This window comes from Hippopotamus amphibius, chromosome 9, assembly GCF_030028045.1.
Source record: "Hippopotamus amphibius kiboko isolate mHipAmp2 chromosome 9, mHipAmp2.hap2, whole genome shotgun sequence".
In the NCBI taxonomy this organism is placed as follows: Eukaryota; Metazoa; Chordata; class Mammalia; order Artiodactyla; family Hippopotamidae; genus Hippopotamus; species Hippopotamus amphibius.
This window is the reverse complement of record NC_080194.1, coordinates 124,217,343-124,236,587: the sequence shown is the minus strand read 5'-3', so window position 1 is coordinate 124,236,587 and position 19,245 is coordinate 124,217,343. Positions and strand designations below refer to the sequence as shown.

Sequence of the window (19,245 nt, the reverse complement as noted above, 5' to 3'; positions counted from 1 at the left end):
TTACTCTTCTACTCAAACCTAACTCCTGTACTTTCTTTGTTAACTTTTCTGTGAATCCTTATCAATTACCTTAATCATGAAAAGCAAATATTTTATTCTAGGAAAATCTCTGTTATTTTCTTCTTTCAATTTTGGGATCAGTAAAGAATGGATGAGAAATATGCAAAGAGAATCACAATATGCTCTCTTCCCAAGAGCCAATTATTATATAATTGTTTTACTTGATAGTGGCAAAAGGAAAGGACTTCAGTTTCAGCTGGATTCATTATAAAGATGGAAACTGCCCCAAACAGTAATACTCGCGCAATTAGGAAATGGAACAAATGACCAGTAGACTCCAAAGTACACTTTTCTATAAACTCCAACCTCCAACCAGTGATGTCTGAAAAGAGATCTCCTAATCCTTACCACCACAATGTAAAAGCTTTCCCATTATACTGACAGCAGATCATGCTGCCTAGATCTTAAAAAAAAAAAAAAAGTCCTTTTTAAATTCTCAACACTAATTTTTCTTTTTTTAAAAGAGATAATGACATAATCCATGAAAAGCTACTAGCACAGTATCTGGCAGGTCACGTGCTTTTTTTTCCCAGCCACATTCAACTCTTGGGTGCAAATGAAGAATTGGCAGGGAGTTGGGTTTAACCTGGGTGGTGATTTTGCCAAACAAGTACAATAAGGTGAGTGAGGAGAAGAGGGTGTGTGGGCAGGGTGGTGTTTGTGACAGCTGACCATGGAATTTAAGCTGCATAAGAGGGGGAAAGAGGAGTCTAAGGGGAGGAGGATCAATGGGAATTGATAGTATTCATGCATCGAAGGTCTGCAGAAAGTCTAAATATGGTTGAAGACTGGATGCTATAGGAAATGAGCCAAAAAAATTTGGAGGAGGCCCAAGAATGGAGTCAACACCTCCACCATCATTTCCCAGCTTCATCCATTTCCTCTGTAATCTCACCTCCTTCTACCTCAGCCTGCCCCAGCCACCCCAGCCCCACTTGCTCCTTCTGTGTCGTGGATCTGGGGAGCTCTTTCCTGGATATTCACACATTCACTCCTCCCCTCCTTCAAGTCTTTGCTCCAGTATCATTATCTCAGCAAAGCCTGACTCCATCACCTTATTTTATTTTATTTTAAAATTTACTTTATTGAAGTATAGTTGACTTATAATATTGTGCAGCAAAATGATTCAGTTATACATATACATACATTCTTTTTCATGTTCTTTTCCATTATGGTTTATCACAGGATTTTGAATATAGTTCCCGGTGCGATACAGCAGGACCTTATTGTTTATTCATTCTATATGTAACAGTTTGCATCCGCTAATCCCAAACCCCCACTCCATCCCTCCCCCATCCAGCCCTCCCCCTTGGCAACCACAAGTCTGTTCTCTATGTCTGTGAGTCTTTTTCTGTTTCATAGATAAGTTTGTGTTATATTTTAGATATAAGTGATATCGTACGGTATTTGTCTTTCTTTGTCTGACTTAGTATGACAATCTCTAGATCCATCCATGTTGCTGCAAATGGAATTATTTCATTATTTTTTATGGCTGTGTAGTGTTTCATTGTGTATAAATTTTATTTATTTATTTATTTATTTATTTTTTTGGCTGTGTTGGGTCTTCATTGCTGCACATGGGCTTCCCCTAGTTGTGGTAAATGGGGGCTACTCTTTGTTGTGGTGCACAGGCTTCTCATTGAGGTGGCTTCTCTTGTGGAGCAGGGGCTCTAGGCACATGGGCTTCAGTAGTTGCAGCACATGGGCTCAGTAGTTTGGCTTGCAGTCTGTAGAACGCAGGCTCAGTAGTTGTGGCTCATGGGCTTAGCTGTTCCACGGAATGTGGAATCTTCCCAGACCAGGGCTTGAACCTGTGTCCCCTGCATTGGCAGGTGGATTCTTAACTACTGCGTCACCAGGGAAGCCCTCCATTGTATATACATGTACCACATCTTCTTTATCTATTCATCTGTCTATGGACATTTCCATGTCTTGGCTATTGTAAATAGTACTGTGATGAACACTGGGGTGCATCTATCTTTTCAAAGTATAATTTTGTCTGGATATATGCCCAGGATAAGGAGTGCATGATTATATGTCAACCCTGTTTTTCATTTTTTAGGGAACCTCCATACTGTTTGCTATAGTGGCTGCACCAATTTACATTCCCACCAATAAGTGTAAGAAAGTTCCCTTTTTTTCACACCCTCTCCAGCATTTGTTATTTGTAGACTTTTTAATCATGGCCATTCTGACAGGTGTGGGGTGGGAAGACCTCATTATAGCATCCATAATTAACCTCCATCACCGTATTTTAATTGCACCTGTCCCCACATTGACACTCTGGATCCTCCTTAACCTACCTTATTACTTTTCTGCATAGTGTTTATCACCTTCTAACATATGCTATAGAGTTTAATCAATAATTATATTCATCTTCTCTCTCTGTCTACTAGAATGTAAGGTCTCTGAGCGCAGGGACCTTTGATTTGTTTGTTGTTGTATTCCAAGTACAGTGCCTAGCACAAAGCAGTTGCTCAATGAGTACTTATGGAATGAATGAATAAACCTACCAAAAACATCACTTTTACACAGGTTGGTAACAGGACATAAATACATCTATCACTTTAAATTCAATGTTATTCTGGAAGATCTAACCAGCAGCATATAACAAGATAAATAAATGGAAGCTATGAGTGTTGGACAGGAAAAACAAAATTTCATTGTTTTCATTTCATGTGATCTGATGGCCTACACAGAAAATTCAAAAGACTCTAGAGAAAAATTATTAGTGTGATTGGAACTAGTAAGTAAGTAATTGGCAAATTTGTTGAATCAGCCAAAGATAGGCAGGACTTTATGGAAAAAGTTATAAAACTTTGCAAGACAGAAGAAAATTTAAGTAAATGAACCATGTTTGTGGATGGAAAGACTCAGTATTTCAATATTTGACAAACTTTTTATTACGAAAATTTCAAAATACACAAAAGTATACAGAATCATATAATGAATCCTCAAGTGCCCATCACTCAACCTTCATAACTATCAATTCCTGGCCAATCTTGTTTCATCTCTTTTCCCACGTGCTCCTCCCAGGCATCCTATTATCCCACCTACAAATATTTCAGCCTATCCCTGTAAAATATAAGGACTATTTAAAAATATAGAGGGACTTCCCTGGTGGTCCAGTGGCTAAGACTCCAAGCTCCCAATGCAAGGGGCCTGGGTTCGATCCCTGGTCAGGGAACTAGATCCCACATGCATGCCGCAACTAAGAGCCCAAATGCACCAATGAAGATCCCGCACAGCCTAAATAAACAAATAAATAAATTTATAAAATAAAAATATATAATCACAATACCATTATCATACACAAAAATATAACATTAATTTCCTAATATCATTTCATGCTAGTCAGTATTTCAATTGCCAATTGTCTCATTATTTTAACTTGTTGGAATCAGGGTTGTTATGTTTCTTAAGTCTCTTAATCTGCAGGATCTCCCTTAATCTACTTTGTTTTTTTCTTTGAAATTTATTTGTTAAAGAAATCCAAGTTGCATTTCTTGCAGAGCTTCCCAGAGATTGGATTTTGCAGCTTACACCCCATAGTGTTGTATGACATGTTCCTCTGGAAGACTCGCTATATTTTAAATGGCAATTCTCCTCAAATTAATCTACACATTCAATGCAATTTCAATAAGAAATCCAATTCTTTTATGGTCCTGGGAAAACTTACCCTAAAATTCATCTGGAAGAGTAAAGGGCTGTGAAGTCAAGACAACTTTGGAAAGGAAGAGGGGGTGGTAGAACTCTCCTTACTAGATATCTCTAAATTTGAAACACTGTCATAGAGGTGGGAGAAACTTTTAGTACACCCTTGAAAAGCTCAGGGGTTAGAGGCACCCCTATAAAAAAGACCCCAGAGAGCTCCCTTACCCCCCCCCCCCACCATGTCTGGACACAATGAGAAGACAGCTGTGTATGAATCAGGAAGCATGCTCTCACCAGACACCAGATCTGCTCGTGCCTTGATCTTGGACTTCCAGCCTCCAGAACTGTGAGGAATAAATTCCTGTCATTTATAAATCATCCAGTCTATGGTATTTTGTTCCAGCAGCCTGAACAGAGTAAGGAGTAAGACAGAGTGGGGTCTTAAGACATTTGTACATGTACACAATAGCCAAAAGGTGGAAGTAACTTAGATGTCCATCAATGGATGAATGGATAAACAAAGTATGGTCTATAGGTACAATGGAATATTATTCAGCCTTAAAAAGGAAAGAATTTCTGACACATGCTACAACACAGATGAAACTTGGAGTATAACAGTGGTTACCAGCGGTTGGGAAGAGCAGGGATTGGGAAGTTGTTTAATGAATACAGTTTCAATTTGGGAGCATGAAAAACTTGGATGCACATGTCATATTTAGATGAACCATATTAATTTGTCAGGGGGCGGGGATCGAAAACAGTCAAGTATTGGCAATTTCACTTGGTGCAACTTAGTAAAAATACACATCTTATGTGGTAACCATGTACACCAATTTCAGGAAAGCGGTGACTTTGGCGGAGAGAGGCAGGAAATGGGGGCTTTGTCTCTGACATGTGATTCCTTAAATAAAGAAGTAAAATAAAGGTCTGAAGCTGATGTGGCAAGATGTTGACATTGCCTGCCTTAACAATATAGACACAAGTGTCTATACGTTATTTTCTCTATTTTGAAATTTTTCATGAATAAAAATAAAAATGGTACCTGGGAAAAGAGAAGTGTCAGGCCAGTGTAGACAACTGGGTCAAGCAGCATGACTGGAATGGAGAAGATGGGGCAGGATCAGGGTTGCCTGTGAAGACTGTGCGTTTATTGAGGAGAAGAAGCCCCTGGGGGAGGGAAGAGATTAAAGGTTCATGAAAGGGGACAGTGGGAAGCTACCTCAAGGCCCCAGAAGAGAGTCGGGGGCCATTCCCGGGAAAGGGAGCATATGAGGCGGAGCTGGGGTGGACACAAGGTTGCGGCCCACTGTTTGGGGCCCACTGAGCGTGAGTGTCCACTGGGGTCCGAGACAGGAGCCTGAGTTGCACATTCCTCAATTCTCCCTTGTCAACATCCTCTCTTTCTGGTTTGGTCTGAGAACCTGGATCTCCGTTTTCTTTCTGCTGAGTTCATCCCTCAGCACCCAATTGGGAAATCCCAGTCACATCAAATCCAACTGCCCCCCGTCCCCTACCCTGGACAGACCCTTTCTCTTGTGCCACCACGCAGATCCCTTTCTTGCTCTCCCAACTGACCCCTGACTTGTGTCCTTCTGTGGAGCACTAGCCTCCCTCTGTCTTTCCTTGTCTCTCTTCCTTCTTCCCAAACCGACATGTTAAGAACCAGCTTGATTGAGAGTTCATATACCATACAATTCACCCAAAGTGTAGATTTTAGTGGTTTTCAGTTCAGAGTTGTGAGCCATCACCACCATTAATTTTGGAACATTTTCATCACCCCAAACAGAAACTCCATATCCTTTGGCTACCATCCACTGTCTCCCCCTCTTCACAGCTCCCTGGAACCTCTAATCTACTTTCTATCTCCATGGATTCGCCTATTCTGGACATTTCATATAAGTGGAATCATACAATATATGGTCTTTGGTGACTGTCTTCTTTCACTAAGCATCATATTCTCGAGATTCATCCATGTTGTAGCATATGTCAGTGCTTTATTCCTTGTCTGGCTGAATAATATTCCATTGTGTGGCTATAACGTATTACATTTATCCATTCATCAGTTGATGGGTTCAAATGGACTTTTCTCAGGAAATCTCTCCTGATTTATTTGTACCTCCTTCTCCTCTCCCCACCCTGGAGCAGTTTGGAAATGGATAGTCCTTGGTGACATGGCCTCTGAGCCTGGTGAGAGCAGGAGGCAGCCTTATGTATGCAACCCAGCAGAGCCCCTTAGTGGCTGAGTGACTGGCCCTCCTCGGGGCCTTATTTCCTCCTCTATAAAATGAGGACAATGATATTTCCTTCCAGGATTGTGGTAAGTGCTGATCCAAGTGGAGCATGTGGCAGAGTGGCCTGGCATACAGAAGGCAGTCAACAACAGTGCTGGGTCCCTTTTGTTTTTTGTCGACCTTGATCCCAAGCTAAGGGTGGGCAGGCAGAAACCACATTTCCTTCCCTGATATTCCCCCATTGATGTCTGATGCAGTGTTGTTGGAGGAGAGTCAGATTAAGGGGAGAAGACATAGAAAGGAAAGAAAAAGCAGCTATCAGGAAATACCAGAGGAATGGAAGAAAAGGATACAAATAAGATAGAAAGAGGGCTGTAGAGCAGGTATGTTTCTGGGATGAGCCTGGTGAGGCAGGAAGAACATGCAGTTTGAAGGTTTGAAGACCTATGTTTCAGGCCCAGCCCTGGCACGTCCAGGTCACTTACCTCTGGGTCATAGGGACAGGTGCCCACAATTCCCCCCTCTGGGGTGAGGGGATGGCATGAGCTCATGTGCCCACTACTGTGTAAACCATTTACCCAGGGACTCTGAGGGCCTGGTGGTGTCCCTACTGACCCAAGTAGGCCCTGGCTGAGGCCTCTCAGTGACCTGACACATTGTCCCCTCTGTGGAGGAGTGGCCCGGAGCTGCCTCCAGCTGTAGCCCATCTTTTCCCGTGTCCTGAAGGCCTCTAGGACTCAGGGGAACCAGGTATATGCCAGGGTATATGTATTCTCAGCACAGGGAACAGCAATTTACAAAAGTATAAAAAGGTCTGAATGGTAAGAACTTCCTAGCGGCTGCGTTGGTGTCAGAGAGTGGAGTGAGGAATGGAAAGTGGGAGGAGGGGGAGGCAGTGAAGATTTTGAACAATATACATAAATAGAAAAACACAGAAAGATCACTCAGTCTTGACACTTGAAGACAATCACTTTTTTTGCACATGTATATTTGTTTAAAACAGACTATTCATATGTTCTTTTCTCCCCCAGACTGCATATATATATACATATATATATATATATATGTATATATATAGAGAGAGAGGCTTTTTTTTTCTTCTATGTGTAGGGGATATTTGTTTCAAGCAAAGTTCGCTTTTTTTCCCAAGAAGTTAACTCTGGTGCTGCATGGGGAGAAATACGGTTTGCAAGGGACACTTAAGTGGGAAGCTGCCATCGTAGCTACTCGGGAGATGCGAGACGACTCTGGGGCAGTGGGATGGGGAGGAAGAGCGGTTTGCCCAGGTAAAGGACCTGGGAGTCAGGTTGTTTGGTGGGTGGAGAGAGAGGGAGGAGTTGGCGCTGACCCACAGGATTCTAGCTTAGGAAATAGGTTGCTGGTGATACCTTTCATATAAGGACTTCGGATGAAGCACTGGCAAGTTCTGAGAAGCAGATAAGAAACTGAGATGTGTGAACACCTTAGATTTTTGTGGAACTGTCCTGCGGGGAGTGGCCACGTGGAGCGGTCTCCCTGGGACCCCACACCTGTCTGGAGCACCTGCGAGGTCCAGGTGATTGTCGTGGGGTGGGGGTGGGGGGCGCGCCCGGGCCATCGAGGCCCTAAGCCCTGATGTAATGGGACTTTCTGAGCCTCGTGCAGGCTGAGCGCGTCCGGCGGGGAGGCAGCGCTCACCACCTCCCGATGCAGGTGAGGGTGTCGGACCTGGGGTCCCCGTCGCATCGGGCTGGAGAACACAGGCTCAGGAGTCTTGCGTCCCCCTCACTTCACGTGGGGGCGTTTTAATTCCGTCCCTGCCACTTCCTGCCTCGGTTTCCCCATCTGCACCCGCTCGCAGGCGGACCCGAGAGCAGTATGTAACCTGCAGAGGCCACGACACATCGCTGGCATTCGGCGGGGGGAAGTGACCAGGCCTGGTCGCGGAGGAGGGTCGCGGGGCAGGGGGGTGGGGAGCTGGGACCAGGCAGAGTCGCCCTGCAGGACAGGCGGGCCCGGCCGGCGCCGACTTCGCGCCTGGGGGCCCGGCTCGCCGCCAGGCCGCAAGCGAAGCCCTCGCCGCCCAGTCGCTGTCAGAACAAAAGTGGCGGCGGTGCCCGGCGCCCAGCGTCCTGCAGGCCAGGCCCCCGCCCGGCAGCCCGGCAGCCCCGCCGCACGACGCACGGCGGCCGCGCCTTCGGCCCTTTCCGTCCGAGCGCTCTCGGCTCTTTCCGCCGCGGCCGGCGCAGGTGGAGGGGGCGGGGCGGGGGCTGTGCGTGGTGACGCCGCGGGGGGGTGACGCATCGGCGTGCCCCGCCCCCTCCCCCTCCCCGTTCAGGCTCTGGAAAGAGAAGAAAAAAAACTTTCTTTTTTTTTTAATTGAGGAATCAACAGCCGCCATCTTGTCGCGGACCCGACCGGGGCTTCGAGCGCGATCTACTCGGCCCCGCCGGTCCCGGGCCCCACAACCGCCCGCGCACCCCGCTCCGCCCGGCCGACCCGCTCCGCCCGGCCCTCGGCGCCCGCTCCGGCGGCCCCGCTTGCCTCTCGGCTCGGCCTCCCGGAGCCGCGGCGGCGGCGGCGGCGGCGGCGGCGGCAGCGGCGGCGGCGGCGGCGGCGGAACGGGGGGTGGGGGGGCCGCGGCGGCGGCGGCGGCGGCCCCGCTTCGCGCATTGTTTTTCCTCACGGCGGCGGCGGCGGCGGCGGGCCGCGGGCGGGGAACGGAGCCCGGAGCCCCCCGGTCGTCGGGCCGCGAGCGAATTAATTAAGTGGGGCGCGGGGGGGGGGGGGAGCGAGGCGGCGGCGCGGCGGCGGCACCATGTTCCCGGGGACTGCCTGAGCCGCCTGGCCGGGCGCCGTCGCTGCCAGCCGGGCCCGGGGGGGCCGCCGGGCCGCCGGGGCGCCCCCGCCGCGGAGTGTCGCGCTCGGGAGGCGGGCAGGGGATGAGGGGGCCGCGGCCGGCGGCGGCGGCGGCGGCCGGGGGCGGGCGGTGAGCGCTGCGGGGCGCTGTTGCTGTGGCTGAGATTTGGCCGCCGCCTCCCCCACCCGGCCCTGCGCCCTCCCTCTCCCTCGGCGCTCGCTCGCGGCTCGCGGCTCGCGGCTCGCGGCTCGCGCTCGCTCCTCTCCCCTCGCAGCCGGCTGGGGCCGGCGTCGACCCCCGTCCCGGAGCCCTCGTCGACCCCGCGGCCCGCGCTTGGGGCTGTTTTCGCGAGCAGGTGAAAATGGCCGAGAACTTGCTGGACGGACCGCCCAACCCCAAACGAGCCAAACTCAGCTCCCCCGGCTTCTCGGCGAATGACAGCACAGGTGAGGGGGCCAGGCGGGGGGGCAGGGGCCCGGGGGGTCGTTGTCAGCCGCACCAGAGGGGAGTGCCCCCCGGGGGACCTGAACTCGGCGGCGGGCGTGCGGGGTTTCCGAAGCGGAGGCCCGCGCAGCCCTTTCCCCGGGACCCCCGCCGCAGCGGGAGAAGTTTGTCGGAAGACTGTCATGGGGCCCGAGTGGGGCGACACATGCCAGGGTGCGCTCGGATCGCCCGGAGTTGGCGAGCCCTCCTCGCGTGGAGGACTGAGTGGTACTTCCAGGGAGAAAAAGTAAAGTGGAGCGTGTTTATTCTGCGTGGTGATTCCTTACGCCTCCCTCTGCCGCCGTGTGTCGATACACGCGTGGCTGTCTGGAGGGATGACAGCCGAGGGTAGGTTTGGCTGGTGAGAGAAGGAAACAGTGCAGCCAAAAGGGGACCCGAAGTGTTTTCTGAATTGGTAGCACATTCACACAGCTGCGACCAGAAGACATTTCTAGCAGCAGCCAGCCTGTGAGTTATGACTTAGAAGTTTCTTGGAATGTGTTCTTTGGGAAAATGCTTAGTAGTTATTTTGAAAACTCTTGTTGGTGGTCACCTAAGTCATTCTATTTTTCACAGCCCCAAACTTCGTTAGCAAGATGTCGTAAAAGTTGCTTCGGAGTGTTTTAATTTCATGTGTATAACTTTGAAAGAAAGTTAAATAGCAGATTGATCTGGGCTGCAGTCTTCAAGGGCGCTTGTGTTGTTTTTACACTGTAGATATATATTTTAAAAAATGTTCAGAAATGTAGGAATTAGAATTTTACTCCCTCCAAATTTTAGCAGGGTGCTGAATAAATCATTCTTTTAAACAGCTTCCCTGGAAAGTTTCTTAGGTAATCATATCAGTTACCCAAGAGAAGTATTTTAGTTTTCTATTCATTTGATAATTCTAGCTTCTTTTGGGCTGGTTCACAATAGCATTATGAACTAGTTGTATTTCCTCTTTCAGAGCTCTCCTTTGCAGTAAAATGAAAACTTGTGCGCCGCTGTGAATGATTTGGTTCCCAGCACAGCTTGCATTTCTCCACTAGAGTCTTACAGTAGCAGCATCTGAAAATCAGTTTATAATGAATGGGTCCAAATTGAATTATATTGCTCCAGCAGTGCCTTCAGATTTGCAGTAGACATAGCTGTTCAGCTGGTGCAAATATTTCTGTGACTGACCACTAGTGTTTTTCAACTAGTGGTGTAAAAATCTATTTCTGCTGTTGAAATAAATTGAATTTTGTGGCTTCAGTTTTAATACAGTTCCTAGACTATTAATGTAGAAGTGAGAGAAACAATTTTCTTTTTTTAAAACAAGTCAGTCATAAGAAGGTTCTTGTCTAAGTGAAATAAATTTGTTAAACAGTGGAGAAGAATCAGTAAGTCCTATGATATATGTCGCTAATAATACTCTTTTTAAAAACTGATGAGTCGAATTTGATGTTAATTTTGTAAAATCAGCTTATCTGAAGTGAGAAATAACCAAATGGAAATAATCAGTGGAAACAACCAAGATTTAAATTTACTGCATGAAAAAACTGACTTTACTGCAGACTAGATCTCCTTTGCTTCATTAATCTTGGCGTGTTTGAGTGAAAAATCTTTAATCATATGAAACGTAGATCGTCCCAGACCAGCTCGGCCTTGAAGCTTGTCCTCTGAAACTGGTAACTTTTGAATGGCTTAACAGCTTTGCTGTTGTTGAATGAGATTATTGTAGATTTTGTTTTATAAAGAGGGACAATTTAGTAACATGACACTTAACAGAAAGGCTTGTCCCACTGTGTACTTTCAACTGTTTCCGAGATGGTGCCCAAAGGATTGGCTTTTGGGGCAGTTCCGTTATTGGATGGTCGGATATTTACTTAATGTGCTGCTAATCACAGCAGAGTTTATCAGAAAGGATTTTCTACTCTTGACCACTTTTTTCCCCTTTCTTTCCAATTTTGATCCTTGTAAGGCATTGGGAGTCTTTTATAAATGTGGAACAAAAAAGTCAGTTTTTAACAGCTCTGTTTAAATAATCCAAAGAATAAATTCACTACCATGTTTACGTCAGGTCCTTTGTTGCACATTCATCACCATCAGATTATTGTGAGAGGGGCTGTTAGTGTGGGGGCCACGGAAGGGGGTCATCATTGAGCATATTAAACAAGGTACAACTTTGTCTCCTATAACTACTAGTCTAAAACAGAGATGTTAAGGATGTATATTAAAGCAAATAAAAGACTAAAGGAATTACATTATACCAGTTAAAGGAGTGAAAGCATTTCGTTAGATGGAAAAGTGGGGAGAGACCTGGGAATAACATTCTTGAGAGACGCAGCCTCATTTTAGTGAGGGGTTGTGTGTTCATGCCTTCTAGAATAAAATTGGGCCAGGCAGAGCAAGGTATGTTCCCTGCTCATGTGATAAAATTGAGGGAGGGGAGCTCTGCATAGGAAGAGCTGCATAGGAGGAGAAGGAGGAGGCCTTGGTGGCCTGAGAAACAAGAGTGACTTGGACTGTCACGATGCAGTGCATATCTCTGGGGGCTGGCCTGAGGAGCCATCAGTGTCAGTTAGCTGAGTCCATTGGAAGGGGATGGGGAGACATGGCCCAGAGAATAGTACACCTGACGGGGGCGCTTACCAGCCAGGATGCCTCCTGCAGGGTGCTTGTAGTTGAGCAAGGGGAGTGTGTATGTGCTCATGCTCCAGTGAGGTAAGACGGCATCTCTGATAAATGGCACTGCCAGCAGAGACGGGTGGGAGAGGTCAGTGCATGCTGGGGAGGTCAGGGAAGGTTTCTGAGGAGAGTGTGCAGAGGTGATGCAGAAATAGGGAATGTACCCCAAAGGAAGGTAGCAAGAGGAAGAAGGAAAAGTGGTACTTTCCATGCAACTCCAACCTTTTTTCTGGAGTGACACTAATTTTGATGATATCTGATGTTGTTGAAGTAGCGTTTTCCTGTTTTACATTGAAGGCATACGTGCTTTCTCACAAATGTCATCTTCCTTTACTTGGCACCCTTTGTGAAAAGTAGGACTTTGTGTTACCAGTACATAGTTAGTTGTGTGTTTTGGAAACTTCTTTATTTAATATGTCGAAATTAAAACAGCATATTAGTGTCTTTTAGCAGCAAGAATTCATGATTTAACAGTATGGAACAAATAAATATCTAGACAAGTAGTAGACATTTTTGTTCAGCTTTATTGAGGCCAAATTTACATTCAACAGATTTAGTATAAAAAAGTTTTGTAGGACTGCCTTCTGAAAGCTGAACATAGGTATGTTTTATTGTGTGCTGTATAAATGTCCCTAAGCAGTTATGATTACATTTTATGCTATGAATCCCTTTAAATACAAGAGAAAACTATATTTAAAGAAATTTGGTGTAAATACTGTTACCAACTAAAATATCTTTTACAGCAAAATGATGACCTTTTAGGTATGTGCAGTACACATGAGTGCCTTTCTCCCCATCACCTCAGTTTGGTCCTCACAGCATCCTGTGAGGCAGGAAGGGAAGATAAGATGCTGTTCCTGCCAATTCCAGGTGAGGAACCAGACTTGAGAGAGATGATGTGCCCAAAATAACGTAAAGGATAAAAACCAGAACCAAAACCAGATCATTAAAGTATATAATTCTGTATATTCATCTTATAAATCTACATCCATAAACATGGAATTTACTTGAATCATGGACCCAGGAGACTACAGTACTTAGCAAGTGAATTAAATCCCTGTGGGAAAGTTTGTCAGCAGCTGTGGGGGAACCAGGAGAGTGTTCTTCCTATCAGGAGCTCGGGCAGGAGCTCCCCCTTCCCTCTCTTCTGGCACAGCTGGGTGTTATCCAAGGCCTACACTGGTCTCACCTTCCTGTTTATTGCAGTGGATAGATGAGGACCAGTCAGGTTATTTCATCTCTTTACTAAGTTCTCGCTAACTAGGACATGTGAATTTTTGTAGAGATCTAGGGCTAGGGTTTCTCATGACTTTGCTTAGCTTTTACTTGGTAAAAAGTAGGGATTTTTGAATAACTGTTGAGAGGGCTGAGAACAGTGGCTTCTTTTGAAGTTCCTCGGGGGTGGTGGGTAGGTACAAATCCCACCAAGGGAGCCTTCACAGTCGAGCAGAAGATTGAGAGTCATTCCTGTTGAACGCTTGAATTTGATTCTGTAATTCTCAAACATAATTAACTGAGAATGACTTGTAAAGGGACTTAGGCTTAATCCTGCTGTCAGAAGTTGATGCTTACACTGTTAGCCTGTGTTTTTACAACTTCTAACTTGTGTCATTGTAGTTGTGTGACAAAGTATGTGATTACTTGGAGCTATGTAAGTGCCGGCTTTGTGTTTTTACTTAATGTGTTTGAAGATGAAATAGTTTAAAATAATTTTGCCAAAGTATGCCTTCCTTTGTTAAGATGAAATGTTCCTTGTTGTGAGTTGTTCAAGATTAGGAAAGTTTGCTTTAAGCCAGTTTAGTTCTTGGGGTAACATTAGTCAGGACACCACCTCTTTATCTTTTTCAAACCAGCATTTCGAGTATATTCCAAGGGCACGTGAAGAGGTGTTGCTCAACAAAGGTTTTGTGCTCAGAAGAAATTGGGCATAGCCGAGGCACTTTCCTGTGGGCCCTCCCAGCCTTAGTGTGCTGATGGGCTGTGAGTCTTGAAGAGAAGGGCTGCAGTTTGCACCATTCCCAAATACATGGGTCAGCAAGCTTTTTCTGTAAAGGGTCAGAGGACATAATTTCGGCTTTGCAGGCCACTTGTTCTCTGCCACAGCTAACTCACTGCTGCCAATTCACTGCTAACTCACAGATGTGCGCAGCTTTGTGCCAGTAAAACTAGCAAAACTCTTGTTACAAAAATCTGGCAGCCAGGGGGTGTGGCCCTCAGGCTGCAGTTTGTGACCCTGATATAATGTGGGACTAGTGCCCTGAGGATCCTCAGTTTCCTCATTGGTGAAATAGAGAGAATTACCATTCCCATCTCTAAGGGTGGTAGTGAAGGTGGAATGAGATGCTGTGTGAGAAGTGCCTGTTCTGGAGTGTGTGCTCAGTGCCTCGTGCCAGCACCGTCCTGCCTGGGGAGAGTGGGTGCACCCTTGTAGACACATTTGCTGATGGTTTTCGAAACAGTAGTAGCTATGTGCACGTGTCCACACAGGCCCACAAGCGGGCAGATCTGTTGTAGTGTAGCACATTCAGTATATAGCCAGGAATTCTTTAATCAGTACTGTTGATTTTTGCCTCCACTTTCAAGTGTATTTTTTTAATAGGAACAGAATGGCCATGAAATTTTAAAATTGCAAAAACTTAAGCATTGTGGTATGTTCTGAAAATTCTTACTAATTTTGAAGTGTATTTCATGGACCATTTAAGCAGCAAACAAATATGTGATTCTGTTTCTTTACTGTGTGTATTACAGTCTGAAGTACCCCTTATGTAGTAGCAGTGTACAAAGGATTCTGGTGATGCCTTCAAGTGGCTTAGAACAGTGTTGACAAAGATCAGACTTAGATGGAAAACTTGAGAAAAGAATATAAAATGCAATCAAGTGCCCAAATGCATGAATCAGAAAGGGCAATTGAAGAAGGCTTCATTTATTCACCTGCTGTTTACTGAACACCCCATGTGCAGAAGCCCAGGGCTGGGTGTCCAAGTGGAGGTGGCACCTCAGGCAGGCCCTTGGTACTCCTGTTCTCTGGTGCCCCCAGGCTTCTCTCACTGAGCCAGAGCGAGGAGCCCAGTGGTTGGGGAGGTCTGCTGGTTTTCTGTGCCTTGTGTGTATTGGAAAGAGCACTCTGGCTACTCAGTTTCATCTCTGTGGGTGTGATCTCACCCCTGGCTTGCATCTAAGTCCTCTCAGTTTGTCCTAGATGGTCTCTCAGAAGCTCTCAGACTCTGGGCACATGTGAGTCTGAAAACCAGAGGGTTTCAGCACATGTGCCCAGTGTTCCCTGAGCCCACTCAGGCCTTTCCCTAGGGGTGCCTCCCTCATCAGAAGACTGTCCCATGCCTCATGGGCTCCCCCGGTCTCCTGTGGCATCCACAGCTCCTGCCTAAATTGGGGAAAGGGATGCTCCCAATTCAGTCTAAGCTTTGCTTTCAGGATTGTCACATTGCAGCAAGTCATTGGTGCAGGATGTCAGCACTTGCACCAGTGCGTGTTGGGGGTTTTTGCGTTTTCGACTTTCCATGGGGGCTGTGATTTGCTGACAGGAGTGCCTGGAAAGAGCCATGTGTAAGGTTGCCCAGCGCTTTGACTTGAAGAAATGTGAATCAAAGGAGGGGGTGGGGGAGGGTCTTTAGGAAAGGCATGGAAGTAAGCAAAAGTGGCTCTTTTTTTTCCTAGGTTCTTAGACAATATACATAATGTTGCTGACTTTGAAAAATCTTCCTTTAGGATGTTTTCTTGTTCTAAATTTGGGAAGTAAGGCTATTTTTGAGCTCTATGTCTAAAAGTCAAATTCTTTTCTTTTAAAACTTTACCCTTAGAAAGACTTGGATATCACCCCGTGTGACATTTTCCCCCGTTTCATTTCCATTAATCAAAAGAATGTTTAGTTGAACTATCACTAAGAATAGTAAAGTCTAATGCTGAAGAAATTTTCACTTGGTTAAACCCGACTTTCCTATTTCTAGATGTCCCGTCTGCTACTGTTTAAAGATCTCTTAATTTCCCAGTCTTTCTAATACACCTGTGTATATAGTAGGTGTTCCTTAATAGTCGTAGCTGTTTAATGGGGTTGTACAATTCTGTTGTAAAGCAAATCTTTTTATATTTCAGAAGCTTCCCTTTGCATTGCCCCCAGATATTTTGAATTTTTCTTATAAAACTGTACCACCTATGCATGTTTTAATTTTGTAGTTAGAATAACCAGTGAAATAGCTAGAAAAATAAGCTACTCTTCTTTATGATAGCCTGTAGAGTGAGGCTTGGGCAATATTGAATAAAGTGGATTTTGGTATTTGATTACAAACTGAATAACACTCAGGAACTATAGAAATATATCAAATAATTGGGGTTTGCTTTGACAATTATGGACTGTATGAGTTTGACCCAGTTCCTTTGGATTAAAATATTTTGAGTGTTTGTCACTTGATTAAAAGTAGAACTTTCTAACCATGACTCAGAGTTGAAAGAAATGTCAGAGCTTTTTATACTGGGAGGCAGGTACTGAGGAAGAAGCCTCGCCTCCACTCAGTGGACACTGGATCTCAGCTTCCAGCTCATCAGCTCTGTGACTTGGGCCAGTGACTTTACATTAAAACTTGGTTGAGGAGGGGTGGGTCTCATCTCGAAAAGGGATTTTTTCCTCCTAGAATTTTCCATTTCTTCTCACTTTGATTAGCTTTGCATATTGGGCTCCAGTGCAAATATCCGGTAGCAGCGACTATTATTATTGTATCATTGTATGGGAAAGTACTAGACATCACCTACCCTTGGGCTGGTGAGGATGGAGCTGATATAGGTGAGGGGTTTTACCCAAAACCAAATCCGTGGACATTTCTCGCTGAGTACATGGGAAGATGCTGCCCGTGCCTGTTCCACTTAGAGCACCGGGGCTGGTGCAGTGTTGCACCAGCTTGCAAAGGAATGAATTAGAGGCTGAGATTCAGGAATCCTACAAAACGGGTAGGAGTTTGACACACTTTACTAAGTCTGTGTTTGAAGTAAAAAACTGTTCTTTGTTGGAAAACTCACATCTAAACAGAACTTTTTCTAGTATTGTTTCAGAACAGGGACTTGATTTAGGTTAGGACTTAGCGAAAAAGGAAAAGTGAGCATGGAGAAACTATAAAAATGGTCTTTCTTTCTTAGCGAACAGAGTTAGGGAAGAAAATGGCCTTCAAATCATTATCCAGTTTAGTCAGGTTGATTGGCTAGAAGAAATAGCAGTGAAATTTAATTTCCTCTTTGATTCAGCTACCACTGATCTTGAAAGGAATGGATTCAGCTCCTCACTGTACTGTGGGGATTTTCTCTTTCTACAGATTCTATAATAGGAAGTTGCTTCAGTTGAGTTTACTATTTTTCCATTCTCCTAGATATTTTAGGTGTGGTGATTTATGGGTTTTGCTAGTAAAAATCACCCCATGGCGGACAAAGAATCTTTCCGCCTAATGTGTGTTTATCGTTACATTGAATCTTATTTACACTTTATCAGTAATTTTTATTGAAAATAACAAGGCATAAAGTATTTTTTATTTTATTTTTTTATTTTTCCTTTTAAGAACTTTTGTTGAGATACAATTGACATACAATAAATTGCATATATTTAAAGTGTACAATTTGATTTTTTTTTTATTAGTAACGTATATATGGCAATCCCAGTCTCCCAATTCACCCCCCCCAACACCCCCCGCTTTCCCCACTTGGTGTCCATATATTTGTTCTCTACATCTGTGTCTCCATTTCTGACAAGGCATAAAGCATTGATAGGTATTGTCATTTTGGTTGTGCCTCTACTGCTATTGGGATTGGTTTTTGTTTGAAGAGCACAACCTGCCCAGAGTTGAACTTTTCTTTTAAAAATCTCTGAGAAAGTCATATTGAAAGATAATTCATTGTTTTAGCTCACACTGGTGATTTTCTCAATCTTTGAGAGTTTGAGGAAAAACAGATTCCATCTCAACAGTAAGAGTGGGTTTGGACATTTCCTTTGTTTGAAATGCTAGAGTTCTTGTGATACTAAGTCCAGCTGAACTTTCTTTGATGATGGCCATGTCCTAGATCCACATTCCCAGTACTGGATCTGCTAGGCTCTTGTGGCTAGTGAGTACTTGAACTGTTACTAATGTGACTCAGGAACTATATTTTAAATTTTATTTAATTGTAATTAATGTAAATGTTAATAGCCACATGTGGCTATTGACTGCTGTGTCAGTCAGACAGCACAGCCCTGAGTACATTTACTTACCTCATTTGTCTAGAGTATTCTTTAAGATATTTATGACCTAAAGGGCAAAGTCCCTTTAAAGGGACCAACTTGTAAAGATGGAAAGCATTTGCAAAAATATTCATTGATTTAGATTCAGGATTTTTCACTCATGTAGAAAATATTTGTTATGCTGTAATGTCAGCCCTAGAGATCTAGTGGGGACACAGCAGGTCCAGGATCTGCCTTCGTGGGAGGCATCTGTAGTCAGCTGTGACCGAGTATCTTGGAGAGGAGGTCCGTGATTGGGGCATAGGACAGAGTCTGTTCTGAAGGGTCTTGGAAGGCCTTCTGGGGGAGGTGACTGAGACCTGAGGATGAGTAGGAGATGGGGAGAGGTGCTGTTCCAGGCATAGGAAACAGCATAAATAGCAAGTGTGGAGGTCTGGAGGTATACACTTTTGAGCATGTAAATTTTTTGCAAAAAGGCAGTTTTGTTTTTGTTTTACATTCAATGGGCTACCACTTAGAGGCAGCATGGTCTTGCCTCTTAAATGTGTAGACTATATTGATGTCGTCCTGCCCTGGGAAGTTGGGTGGGCTTGGGTGCCCGTCTTAACCCCGCTACTATTTATCTGTTCTCTTATTCAGCAACTATTAAAATGCTTATATAATTCAAGTTATTTGTATGTGCTTATTATGTGTGGGATACTGTTAGGCTGTGGTGATATCAGTGGTGGCCCTGTCCTCTTGGAACTCAGAGTGTAGTGGTGTCGCCAGGCAGCCCAGCAGTCCCACCAATGCCTATTTGCAAGCTGAAATCAGTGTTGTGGTGGGAAGGAACCCGATACTTCAGGCTGGGTGGTCAGGGAAACTTTGTAGAGGAAGGGCGCTGGAGCTCATTGCAGGACAGACTATCAGGGGGAGTCAGGCTGGGTATCTGAAGGCAAGGTAAAGTCATGGAGAGCCTGCGGTGTCCCACCAGGGAGTCCAGACCATCCTTTTAGGGCTTAAAAAACAATACAAAATTTTAGAAACCCATCACATCCAGGGTAATTGGAGGAAGTGACTGTGATTTGTTCTCCAGAAAGCAATATCATCTTTTTCCAAGGTGTATTTTTCCG

At 45.1% G+C, this 19,245-nt stretch overlaps 1 protein-coding gene across 2 annotated transcripts in view; it reads left to right on the top strand.

Annotated features, from left to right (window-relative positions):
* The first annotated feature begins 8,390 nt into the window (after positions 1 to 8,390).
* Positions 8,391 to 19,245, top strand: part of CREBBP (CREB binding protein) — a 125,629-nt gene continuing 114,774 nt past the window's right edge. For both annotated transcript variants that reach the window (XM_057747476.1, XM_057747474.1), the window contains exon 1: positions 8,391 to 9,230. In XM_057747476.1, the coding sequence (XP_057603459.1) occupies positions 9,146 to 9,230 (85 nt within the window). In that variant the 5' untranslated portion in view covers positions 8,391 to 9,145. The remainder of the gene's footprint in view (positions 9,231 to 19,245) is intronic.